Here is a 13557-nt window from a genome sequence, read left to right as displayed (position 1 = left end):
AATATATTAATTTCCCATCTTGTGCCATGAGATCCTCACCATATATGTTGAATGGCCCAATGTGAATCTAAGCAGGCCCCAGCACTGTCCTTTATGATGTTCATCCGTGTTACTGAATTCTGGCCTTTATAAACCCATCACTATCTTCTGTCCCCAGCTTACATCCAGCCAAGCCCCTCAGATGACCATCATGGCATCTACTTCTCCATGTTGCTGGCAGGGGTCGGATTCCTGCTTCCTTACAACAGCTTTGTGACGGACGTCGATTTCCTACATCACAGGTTTCCAGGTAACCAGGTCAGCATCTGGCCATTTTGAGCAAAGGAACAACCTTCGGAGGCCCTTTTCCCCCACAGAGCAGGGGTTGGCCTTTTTTGGGGCACCTTGGTCCCCTTTTTGAAACGATGTTTTATGGCCGGATGCGTTCGTCGCCTCTTGCGGCACACAGGGAATTACCAGTGAGCTGGTCCTCAATTTGCCGACCTCGGAAGGATGACCGGCTGAGTCAACCCCGCCCGCTGGCGTCAATTCAACGATCAACCGGGATTCGAACCCAGGATCCTAGGAGCCCAAGCCAGCACCTTAACCGCTGAGCCAACACCAGGCTCTGGACACCGAGATGACAGTTTATAGTCCATTTTGAGCGCCGCACCGTAATGTCGCCGAGATGATATCCCGACCATCTTGTCACCTTTTCAGGCACGTCCGTGGTTCTTGATCTCAGCATCACCTACGTAGGGACGGCGTTGGCTGCCTCACTCATCAACAATGCATTCGTCGAGCTCTTATCTCTGCACACTCGCATCACGGCCGGTAAGAACGTCGCACACGCACCACACACTCACCGTTATGATCACAGTCCTGTTGTTGATTACAATAGTTGTGGGAATAAGAGATGCGACGGGAGTACTAACTGGGATTTTGATTGCAGTCATTGTGATGACTTCAACAATAGAGCTCGTGTTCGTGGCAATACTCTATTGAAAAGACAATTACAGCCATGTTTAAGTGTATAATGACAATTGTGATTATCATTATTGTAACAATAATAAGGTTTTTTGGGTATGATTGTGTGCTTTATTCTCACGGATGAATTCTGTAGTCAATCTCCGGATTATTTTGCTTGTTATCCGTACATATTATGTTATTGTTTACGTTGATAGTTATGATGATGATTTTGATCCAGGTGATTGTGATGATGATCATGGTGTTGATGATTATGACACAGGTGATGATTGTGATCTATCGCTTCTAACTATAGTTGTGATTTGGATTATTTTTGAAAGCAATTTTATTGATCACAACACATCCACCATATCATAAGATGGACGATGATTTGTATTACCGCCTACCACCAAAGGTGGTGCTGTTTCCACTACATGTAATACTGCCTACCACCAAAGGTGGAGATATTTCCACCACATGTAATACCACCTACCACCAAAGGTGGTGCTGTTTCCACCACATGTAATACCGCCTACCACCAAAGGTGGTGCTGTTTCCACCACGTGTAATACCACCTACCACCAAAGGTGGTGCTGTTTCCACCACATGTAATACCGCCTACCACCAAAGGTGGTGTATTTCCACTACATGTAATACCGCCTACCACCAAAGGTGGAGATATTTCCACCACATGTAATACCGCCTACCACCAAAGGTGGCGCTGTTTCCACCACGTGTACTACCGCCTACCACCAAAGGTGGTGCTGTTTCCACCACATGTAATACCGCCTACCACCAAAGGTGGTGCTGTTTCCACCACATGTAATACCGCCTACCACCAAAGGTGGTGCTGTTTCCACCACATGTAATACCGCCTACCACCAAAGGTGGTGCTGTTTCCACCACATGTAATACCGCCTACCACCAAAGGTGGTGCTGTTTCCACCACGTGTAATACCACCTACTACCAAAGGTGGCGCTACTTCCACCACATGTAATACCGCCTACCACCAAAGGTGGTGCTGTTTCCACCACATGTAATACCACCTACCACCAAAGGTGGTGCTGTTTCCGCCACATGTAATACCGCCTACCACCAAAGGTGTCGCTGTTTCCACCACATGTCAATTTTTTGGAGTTTTGGTGACGTCCACATTTGCTCCATTATAGTAAGAGATAGCAAAGCTGATGATTCCGCCAGTAATGATAATTATAATAATGAGTTCCCTCGCAAGGAACTTCAATGCAGGAGGCCATTAGGCCCGTCAAGTCTGGGCAATGGTTGCCAACCTATGGTTGTTTGTGCTCTATCCTTTGAAAATGCTGAGAATCAAGCAAGGAAGCAGTACACGCCATTTTATAAGTCTTTGGTGGGTCTCAGTTGGGGTTTGAACCAGATTCAGTTGTCCCAGATTAAGATTGGGGTCCCAGATTGAGAGTCGGGGTCCTGGGTCCCAGATTCAGAGCAGACGCTCTAACCATTACACCACTGAGTCTGATCATAATGAAGTTTATGATTATGAATCCTTTATGGCTAATTGATGTGTGCAGGTTACATCCTCGTCCTGCTGACCTTGCTGTTGGTGTCTGTTTTTGACCTCGCCTTGGAACTCGTTCCTCCGCAGTTCCAGTACCACGTCACCCTCCTTGCCATAGCACTGTGTGCCTTTGGCTGCACCGGTACGGATTGTGTGGACAGTGCACCAGTGGTCAAGCTTGTGTCGTATTCCTAAATGCGTGAGTAAGTTGATTGTGGCCTGGAAGACTAAGGCAATGCTGTGAAAATTAAAATGATTACGGGCAGAATGAGCAAAATGAAGAAACGAGTGAGTAAAGAAAGAAGCTCGAACAGCAAAATGATGAAGATTGAGGATGACAACTGAATCGTTTATGACAGTGACGTGTAAGGATTGCATCCCATTTGAGCGGTTGCTCCCTCGTTTATACATGTCGCGACTGGTTCTATCCCTCCATGGATCTGTGTATGCTTTTGCACGTCTGTTCTTTATCACGACAGTGCAACAGTCCAGCTTCTACGGCTACGTGAGCTTGCTTCCTCCTCGATACACCCAGGCCATCATGACAGGAGAGAGTAAGATCGGGGTTACAGGTTCGGGGATGGAATGCAACGCATTGAACATATCGATAAGTAATTTTTACAGCATCGACATCACCTAGCTTGCCAAGTTTAGACAACCTTATCATTATTAAATTATTATTTAATCACCATTTTTACAAGTTTTCTTTCTTTCTTTTTCCTAGCAGGGGCTACCAGGCACTTCGCGGAGGGGATGGGGATATCTTTGGGGGGTTAGGGTGGGATACCCGGCATATAAGGTTGAGCTATTTGTTGGCCTCATAAAACAGACCTCAAGGCCAACGAGTGCTAGCTTAAAACCTTGCCCCCTCGCAAGGGGCAAGGACACCATGGCCAACCCCCGCTCTAAGAGGCTAATTGATGTGTGCAGGAGGCCATTCGGCCCGTCAACTTTTTTCGTTGGCCTTTTTCGGGCACCGTGGTCCCAGATTCTGAGGTACCTACACCCAAATTTTGGGACCTCTATGTGCGACGGTTCGGCCGTGAATGAAGAACATACAAACACACAAACTCACACACGAACACTTAATAATATGTATTTCGATAAATATATCTCATCAACGTATATACGTGAAGAACCACCTTTAGAGGCCATTTTTCCCCGCAGAGCAGGGGTTGGCCTTTTTCGTGCACCGTGGTCGCATTTTTCCCCACAGGGTGGGGGTCGGCCTTTTTCGGGCACCGTGATCCCATTTTTCCCCGCAGCGCGAGGGTTGGCCTTTTTCGGGCACCATGGTCCCATTTTTCCCCACAGAGTGGGGGTTGGCCTTTTTCGGGCACCATGGTCCCATTTTTCCCCACAGAGTGGGGGTTGGCCTTTTTCGGGCACCGTGGTCCCATTTTTCCCCGCAGCGTGAGGGTTGGCCTTTTTCGGGCACCATGGTCCCATTTTTCCCCACAGAGTGGGGGTTGGCCTTTTTCGGGCACCGTGGTCCCATTTTTCCCTGCAGAGCAGGGGTCGGCCTTTTTCGGGCACCAACAACAACACAACAACATGCATTTTAAAGGCCATTTTCCCTGCTAGAGCGGGGGTTGGCCTTTTTTGGACACCGTGGTCCCATTTTTCCCCGCAGAGCAGGGGTTGGCCTTTTTCGTGCACCGTGGTCCCATTTTTCCCCGCAGAGCGGGGGTTGGCCTTTTTCGGGCACCATGGTCCCATTTTTCCCCACAGAGTGGGGGTTGGCCTTTTTCGGGCACCGTGGTCCCATTTTTCCCTGCAGAGCAGGGGTCGGCCTTTTTCGGGCACCAACAACAACACAACAACATGCATTTTAAAGGCCATTTTCCCTGCTAGAGCGGGGGTTGGCCTTTTTCGGGCAATGTGGTCCCATTTTTCCCCGCAGAGCAGGGGTCAGCCTTTTTCGGGCACCATGGTCCCATTTTTCCCCACAGAGTGGGGGTTGGCCTTTTTCGGGCACCGTGGTCCCATTTTTCCCTGCAGAGCAGGGGTCGGCCTTTTTCGGGCACCAACAACAACACAACAACATGCATTTTAAAGGCCATTTTCCCTGCTAGAGCGGGGGTTGGCCTTTTTCGGGCAATGTGGTCCCATTTTTCCCTGCAGAGCAGGGGTCGGCCTTTTTCGGGCACCAACAACAACACAACAACATGCATTTTAAAGGCCATTTTCCCTGCTAGAGCGGGGGTTGGCCTTTTTCGGGCAATGTGGTCCCATTTTTCCCTGCAGAGCAGGGGTCGGCCTTTTTCGGGCACCAACAACAACACAACAACATGCATTTTAAAGGCCATTTTCCCTGCTAGAGCGGGGGTTGGCCTTTTTTGGACACCGTGGTCCCATTTTTCCCCGCAGAGCAGGGGTTGGCCTTTTTCGTGCACCGTGGTCCCATTTTTCCCCGCAGAGCGGGGGTTGGCCTTTTTCGGGCACCATGGTCCCATTTTTCCCCACAGAGTGGGGGTTGGCCTTTTTCGGGCAATGTGGTCCCATTTTTCCCCGCAGAGCAGGGGTCAGCCTTTTTCGGGCACCATGGTCCCATTTTTCCCCACAGAGTGGGGGTTGGCCTTTTTCGGGCACCGTGGTCCCATTTTTCCCTGCAGAGCAGGGGTCGGCCTTTTTCGGGCACCAACAACAACACAACAACATGCATTTTAAAGGCCATTTTCCCTGCTAGAGCGGGGGTTGGCCTTTTTCGGGCAATGTGGTCCCATTTTTCCCCGCAGAGCAGGGGTCAGCCTTTTTCGGGCACCATGGTCCCATTTTCCCCTTTTTTTTTTTTTTTTTTTTTTTTTATGGTCCCATTTTTCCCCACAGAGTGGGGGTTGGCCTTTTTCGGGCAATGTGGTCCCATTTTTCCCCACAGAGTGGGGGTTGGCCTTTTTCGGGCACCGTGGTCCCATTTTTCCCTGCAGAGCAGGGGTCGGCCTTTTTCGGGCACCAACAACAACACAACAACATGCATTTTAAAGGCCATTTTCCCTGCTAGAGCGGGGGTTGGCCTTTTTTGGACACCGTGGTCCCATTTTTCCCCGCAGAGCAGGGTTGGCCTTTTTCGTGCACCGCGGTCCCATTTTTCCCCGCAGAGCGGGGGTTGGCCTTTTTCGGGCACCATGGTCCCATTTTTGCCCGCAGAGCAGGGGTTGGCCCTTTTCGGGCACCATGGTCCCATTTTTCCCCGCAGAGTGGGGGTTGGCCTTTTTCGGGCACCGTGGTCCCATTTTTCCCCGCAAAGCGGGGGTTGGCCTTTTTCGGGCACCGTGGCCCCATTTTTCCCCGCAGAGCGGGGGTCGGCCTTTTTCGGGCACCGTGGTCCCATTTTTCACCGCAGAGCAGGGGTTTGCCTTTTTCGGGCACCGTGGTCCCCTTTTTGAAGCGACGTTTTATGGCCGGTTGCCCTTCCTGCCGCCAACCCTGTTAGTCGCCTTTTGCGACACACAGGGAATTACCAGTGAACTGGTACTCAATTTGCAGACCTCGGAAGGATGACAGGCTGAATCAACCCCCTGGGGTTAATTCAGCGATCGACCGGGATTCACACCCAGGATCCTAGGATCCCAAGCCAACACCAGGCTCAACATATACCTGTAGGTTGGAGCAATAATTTATAATTTGGCCAGGGTACCGGCGATAGCTCACCTCCTCCTCGTGAAAGACGTCATGGAAGCTTCAATACCCACCAAATGTTACTAGCACATGGGACACCCGGTTTGACGTCCATCAGAGGGATGGCACATACATTGATCAATCCGCCCCCCCCCCCCTCGTTCCCCCCACACCTGTGACACGCCGAGATGACAGTTTATAGGTTTTTCCAGATTCAAACCCATGCTAGACAGCTCAGAGACCGGTGTGCTTAACCCTGGGCTATCCTGCCAGCTGCAGCAGATAAGGTAATGAATATAAACGACATCACTATCACTCAAAGGCTCCAGATGGCTCTGGGCCTCACCCTTCTCATCGCTGCTTTGTGTCTCATCTCCAGGCACAGCGGGAGTCATCGTGTCGATGAGCCGCATCGTCACGAAGACGGTGGTGAAAGACGAACGACAAAACACTTTAGCATTCTTCCTCATCTCTACGGTGCTCGAAGCTACTTGCTGCTGCCTGCACCAGATCACTCGCCGATCCGCCTTTGTGCGCCATCACCTCTTGAACCAAGAGTGGTTGCCCACACCACCCATGGCCTCCCGACCTTCTGGTGGCGGCCCCCAATACTTAGCCCATCACGATGTAGCTGCGGAGGAAGTAAGATTCGTAAGTGTCCATTAGCTATTTATCAGGGTCTTTGTTCATACCGGTACAATCAGAACTGAATTGTACAATGACCTTCCTTACTTGCCTCAATAAGGTCATGTTGGCCTAGTTATGGAGAATCGAGTTAAGATTTTGGGAAAAATAAACGTGCACAGGTTCTGATGGGCAAACTGAATTTCTGCCAACACAAAGGAAGCCTCTACATTATTCATTCCACATCGGCCTCTTCATGTCGGTCACCAACCATATTCCCCCCGCGTGCGCGAAGAGCAAAGTGGGGTTGAGCAATTGGTTCACTCCATCTGTCTGTCCGTCCGTCTGTCTGTCTGCATACATCAACGTATGCTCGAGGAACTACTTGATTTCAATTGAATGTTACATTTTGACTCCTACACCATGAATCGGAACACGGACCTGTAGTTATCAGTACTTTGGCTCTGACTTTGGCAAATTGTACGGAATTTCGTCCCGATTTCGCATGTGCATAGAGGAGTGAGATTTAAAAAAAAAAATTTCTTCCATCTGCCTGTCTGGAAGTCAAACAAAATTGAAAAAAATTCCAAAAAGGGAAACTTACTGGCACGAAGAACTAATGTAACATGTTAAATAAGGTGGTGTAAAAGACGCTGTATCAATGGCGGTACACTTCCGATTTTTTTTATATAAAACTTCAGAATTTTTTTTAAATTCCGTCTCCCTGTCTGGAAGTCAAACAAAATTGAAAATAATTCCAAAAAGGAATGGAAATTTGAAGAATGGAAATTGAAGTCAAACATGTTAAATAAGGTGGTGTAAAAGACGCTGTATCAATGGCGGTACACTTCCGATTTTTTTAAATATAAAACTTCTGAATTTTTTTAAAATTCCGTCTGCCTGTCTGGAAGTCAAACAAAATTGAAAATAATTCCAAAAAGGGAAACTTATTGGCACAAAGAATTAATGCAACATGTTAAATAAGGTGGTGTAAAAGATGCTGTATCAATGGCGGTACATTTCCGAATTTTTTATATAAAACTTCAGAATTTTTTTAAAATTCCATCTGCCTGTCTGGAAGTCAAACAAAATTGAAAATAATTCCAAAAAGGGAAACTTACTGGCACAAAGAACGAATGTAACATGTTAAATAAGGTGGCGTAAAAGACGCTGTATCAATGGCGGTACACTTCCGATTTGTTTTTCTAAAACTTCCAGAATTTTTTTGTAATTCCGTCTGCCTGTCTGGAAGTCAAACAAAACTGAAAATAATTCCAAAAAGGGAAACTTACTGGCACAAAGAACTAATGCAACATGTTAAATAAGGTGGTGTAAAAGACGCTGTATCAATGGCGGTACACTTCCGATTTGTTTTTCTAAAACTTCAGAATTAATTTTTTTATTTCAATTGAATTATATGCTTGAGTACTGCAGAACACAAATCACCTTGTTTACACTTTCAGAAATCTCTCATTTAGCAGTACTTGAACAAAATATTACGCCATTTTGCATCACATCTCGACCAATCAAATTTGCTGCTCACACTCTGTGTTGGGGACTATCGAGAGTCAGAAAAAAATGGCGGCTCATAGGAAATAGAGATTGTGCTTGGAAATGCAGAGCAAGAGTTTGAATGACCCTTCCGGTGTCCTTTTTCTCAAGACTGCGTGGGGTAATGTGTTCTATGACCTCTCTAGTTACCCTCGCAGGAGGAGAGGGTATTGCATATGGGTCCGTTTGTCTGTCTGTTTGTTTGTCTGCACAGAATAAATTTGATATTCTCTGCAACCGTTGGTCTGCTGTACAGGAAATTTGCACAATAGGTGCAACTCCACCTGTATCATTTTTTAATGATAAAAATAGACGTCATAGGTCACGTGGTATGGGCGCCATCTTGGGAAAAAAACGAAAAACTTTGCACCTCTATATTTCTGAAAGTGCTGCATGGAAAAAATTGAGACATGACTCATTGTAAAGAGCTCTCCATGGGGAATAAAATATGCTAATGATGATGTCATAGGTGCCTCCATTATGACATCATAATTCGTCAAGTACAAAACTTCATCCGATCAAGCTGAAATTTATTGTGCATCATCTAGGGATAAATTGGTGGAGAAAAAAATAATGATGACGTCATCGGTTACGTGGTTCGGCCGCGATATTTGTTTTTAACACAAAAGCCTTAAAAATCACTGAAAACATCCTGGCAAGGGTCTGCAATCTCTGATTGCTCTTTCATGTTATTATTGTCGTCACCAACTTGAAGGGCTGAATGGTTATCCTGAAAAGGTTGTGCATTAATTGGATGGAGGTAATGCTAATGGACTTTCCTTGGTGATGCTGATCTGGTAAGAATGCGGTTTAGGTGCGACTCGGCATAGGAGGGTCGTAAATCTTCAGCAGCATTGGTTCACCGTTAATATTACAAACCGTTTGTTTTTGCAAAACCATTTACCTTGTGTTTACCTGTACCCTCGGAAAAATGACAATGTGCACTCGGTGAGACTTGCGCAGTTTCACCAGATGTTCTCGTCAATACTTTTGCTCTCAATCTGAACTTTGCTCTCTATTTTCAATGTGTCCTTAGGAATGCTGGGATGTGGTGCCAGTGACTTCTACTACATCGTACTGCCTCCTCAGTACACTGGGCCACGGTCGTCGCAACCTGCATACCCTCGCCGGTGAAACACCTCACCTGTCATTTTCCTCATTGCCCTGGTCTTCCCTCTTTTCCTCCACCTACCACCTCTTCCTCAATTCCACCTCCATCTCTCATCTTGTTCTTCTGTCCCTTTTTACCTCCACCACCAAAGGTGGATGGAGGTTATGTTTTCACCCCTGTCTGTCTGTCTGTCTGTCTGTCTGTCTGTTTGTCCGCTTGTTTGTGAACAAGATATCTCAAAAAGTTGTGGACGGATTTGGACGAAATTTGGCAGAGAGGTAGTGTATGTGACTAGGACGACATGCTTAGATTTTGGTGAAGATCTGGATTCGGATCCGGCTACTAGAATTTTTTAAGTGATTCTTCGCCATTGGGGGATCGGGCCAAAAACGATACATAGCAGGATATCTCAAAAAGGTGTGGACGGATTTGGACGAAACTTGGTGGACAGGTTGGGTGTCTGACAAGGAAGAATCGATTTTGGTGAAGATCTGAATATGGATTCGGATAATGAGAGTTATTTAATTTTTTTTACATGATTCTTCACCATTGGGAGATCAGGCCAAAAACGATACATAGCAGGATATCTCAAAATGTTGTGGACGGATTTGGACGAAATTTGGCAGATATGTAACGTATGTGACTCGGATGAAATGATTAGATTTTGGTGAAGATCTGGATTCGGATCCGGCTACTAGAATTTTTAAAGTGATTCTTCACCATTGGGAGATACGGCCAAAAATGATACATAGCAGGATATTTCAAAACGTTATGGACGGATTTGGACGAAACTTGGTGGACAGGTTGGGTGTCTGACAAGGACAAATAGATTCGATTTTGGTGAAGACCTGAATATGGATTCGGATATGAGAATTATTTAATTTTTTAAGTGCTTCTTCACCATTGGGAGATAGGGCTAAAACCAATAAATAGTAGGATATCTCAAAAAGTTGTGGACGGATGATTTTGATTAAATGTGATTCTGTATTGGGATTACTCTGGGATACAAAACGTAAAGTGTTCACCTGCGGAGGTATGCTCTCTACTGACTGCCACCACCTACAGTTCACTGCCTTTTCGTCTATGTCTCTGCTTTCTTCCATGAGTTTGTCGGTGTGTTCCTTAACCCCCCTTCAACCTCCCCCCCCCCCTTTCTCCGGTTATTGTCCCCTGTCGCACCGCGGAGCGAAAGGGGGACTATGGTTTTCCCCTCCGTCCGTCTGTCCGTCCGTGCATGCGTGCGTGCGTACGTGCATGCGTAAGCGAAGGACCGCATTCGAATTTGGTGTGTGGGTGCAACCCACGTCGAAATCCAAGATGGCCGCCGCCATGTATGTCTGAACCTTGTGAGCGGAATATCTTGAAAAATAAGCGAAGTACCAACTTCTAATCTGGTGTGTGGGTGTATCTCGGCAGAAGGACGAACGCTATTGAAAATTGGGTCGCCACGTCAAAATCCAAGATGGCCGCCTTGCATCCTCCACTTTGTCAACTCGCATCACTTCACCGACGGGGGACCTAGGCGTAACGCTTGTTTTTGTTCTGTTTTGTCCTGGTCTGTTCTATGTTCCAGTTCTTCCATGAGCCTCGACAATGTATACGAAACGGTGGTCTGGGGGAAACGTGTTAACCACACACCTTTTTAGAGTGGACCAATCAGCTGTGTTGTATGCCAGTCCGTATTAGGATCTCAGTATATTCCCCAAAGTAGACATTTTGAGCTGGAAAACCCTGAGTTACTTCAGGAAGGATCAACATTAGTACCGGTACTCTTGATATTTTCTCTCGAGGACTCATCCTGGGCGATAATAACTGGCGGTTATGGGATGGACATCCATGTTACATTTCAAACTACCCTGCTCACTATTATGACGTCACAGTGCCGAAATCCATGGATGACATTGTCTTCTCGCATCCGTTCCCCTCCTTCAGCGATGGTGAGGACCCGCTGCTCCGTGATACGCTCGCTATGGCCGCTGGGCCTCACCCTCTCCCTCACCTGCCTCGTCACCCTGAGTTTGTTTCCCGGTGTCACGTCTGAGATTCGTGGATGCGCTCCCGCCGATTGGTTGCCAATCACTCTGATGGCGATCTTCAACCTATCGGACCTTGTTGGGAAGGTGGTTCCTGTTTTGTTTGTGTGGAATGACCTTGTTTGTTTGTTCGGGTTTCTCCATGTTCGTCTCACGGTTTCTTTGTCTTGTCCGTTTGCTGCAGATCCTCGCAGCCGGACCCCGACCCAACGGTCCTGCTTGCCTCCTGACTTCCTCAGCCGCTCGCCTCGTCCTGATTCCTCTCTTCCTTCTCTGCGTTCTTCCACGATCTGATCCCACGCTGTCCCACCCAGCCTGGCCCTGCACCTTCTCGTCTCTCCTCGGCCTCACTAATGGCTACCTGAGCAGCGTTCCCATGATTCAAGCGCCCACACGAGTGTCCTCAAGCCAACGAGAACTAGCAGGTGGGATTCTTCTGCTCCTTACCTGATATCCCGTCCCTACCCTTCCTAATGGAATATCTCATTGCTTTGAAAGAAAGCTTGGAGTTCCCCATCCCCTAATATTGTTTGTGGTTTCAGGGGGGCTTAGGCAAGGTGTTGTTAAAGGGGCTTCAGGGTGTGTTTTTCATAACCCAGGATTCCACACCAGTTCAACAGGTCGACAATACGTACATCTCCTATACCATACCCATGGTCCATCCCAAATGTTTCACCTTTAGTCTTATGGAAACCGATATCTCGCTAAACTCGCTCTGCTTGCAGGACTCGAATGGGACACTTCAGCCTGATAACGTCACAAGTACAATTGGCACCCTTCGCTCCATATATTTGTGAGGATAGAGAACATTCCGCGTTTCCATGTTGAGGAAAATCGTGCGTGTGTGTGTGTGTGTATGTGTCTATGTACGTGTGTGTGTGTGTGTGTGTATATGTACGTGTGTGTGTGTGTGTGTGTTTGTTTATGTGTGTGTGTGTGTGTGTGTGTGTGTATGTACGTGTGTGTGTGTTTGTGTGTGTGTGTGTGTGTGTTGTGTGTGTGTGTGTGTGCGTGTGTGTGTGTATGTGTCTATGTACGTGTGTGTGTGTTTGTCTATGTATGCGTGTGTGTGTGTATGTGTCTATGTACGTGTGTGTGTGTGTATGTACGTGTGTGTGTGTGTGTGTGTGCGTGTGTGTGTGTATGTGTGTATGTACGTGTGTGTGTTTCTTTATGTGTGTGTGTTTCTTTATGTGTGTGTGTTTGTTTATGTATGCGTGTGTGTGTGTATGTGTCTATGTACGTGTGTGTGTGTGTGTGTTGTGTGTGTGTGTGTGTGTGTGCGTGTGTGTGTGTATGTGTCTATGTACGTGTGTGTGTGTTTGTCTATGTATGCGTGTGTGTGTGTATGTGTCTATGTACGTGTGTGTGTGTGTGTTTGTTTATGTGTGTGTATGTGTGTGTGTGTGTGTATGTACGTGTGTGTGTGTGTGTATGTGTGTGTGTGTGTGTGTGTTTATGTGTGTGTGTGTGTGTGTGTGTGTCTATGTACGTGTGTGTGTGTGTATGTACGTGTGTGTGTGTGTGTGTATGTGTGTGTGTGTGTGTGTGTGTGCGCGTGCACACTAGCTGCCGCCACTGTATCATTATCCCCCCTCGCGAGTCTCGAAGACTAAACAGAACCCTCCCCGGTACTGGAGCATCCCGCTTCACCACAGCAAGGAGCCATAACTCATGGACCAAGCCGTCTCCTTATCCGTGCTGCACCAGACCACGCCCTGCCAGTGGAGTTCTGGACAATGATGTGTAATTTGTAGTTGTTATCTCCACGACCGAAGGTGGATGGAGGTTATGTTTTCACCCCTGTCCGTTTGTTTGTCTGTGAACAACATATCTCAAAACGTTGTGGACGGATTCGGACGAAATTTGGCAGAGAGGTAGTGTATGTGTCGGACGAAATGATTACATTTTGGTGAAGATCCGCATTCGGATCCGACTACTAGAATTTCTTAAGTGATTCTTCACCATTGGGGGATGGGGCCAAAACCGATACATAGCAGGAAATCTCAAAAAGTTATGGACGAGTTATGACGAAACTTTTTCTGAAGAGTTGGTTTGGTAAGAACAAGCCGATTCGATTTTTGTTCAGGTCCGAATCCAGATCAGGCCTATCAGTGGATACAAAAACATAAACTGT

The 13557-nt window shown here is 47.2% G+C and overlaps 1 protein-coding gene across 4 annotated transcripts in view; it reads left to right on the top strand.

Moving 5' to 3' along the window:
• The window catches only part of SLC29A4 (solute carrier family 29 member 4), a 30588-nt gene that overhangs the window by 16409 nt on the left and 622 nt on the right, over positions 1-13557 (top strand). For 3 of the 4 annotated variants that reach the window (XM_068117623.2, XM_078777706.1, XM_068117625.2), the window contains 8 exons: positions 158-289; positions 700-813; positions 2497-2625; positions 2963-3037; positions 6481-6752; positions 9313-9406; positions 11320-11507; positions 11605-11845. In XM_068117623.2, the coding sequence (XP_067973724.2) occupies positions 158-289; positions 700-813; positions 2497-2625; positions 2963-3037; positions 6481-6752; positions 9313-9406; positions 11320-11507; positions 11605-11845 (1245 nt within the window). The remainder of the gene's footprint in view (positions 1-157; positions 290-699; positions 814-2496; positions 2626-2962; positions 3038-6480; positions 6753-9312; positions 9407-11319; positions 11508-11604; positions 11846-13557) is intronic. The other variant, XM_068117624.2, reaches the window with a different exon arrangement.

This window comes from Myxine glutinosa, chromosome 5 (genome assembly GCF_964187855.1).
Source record: "Myxine glutinosa chromosome 5, kmMyxGlut1.1, whole genome shotgun sequence".
NCBI classification, from domain to species: domain Eukaryota; kingdom Metazoa; phylum Chordata; class Myxini; order Myxiniformes; family Myxinidae; genus Myxine; species Myxine glutinosa.
Note: the sequence above shows the minus strand (reverse complement) of the source record. Positions and strands in the feature narration are given on the sequence as shown.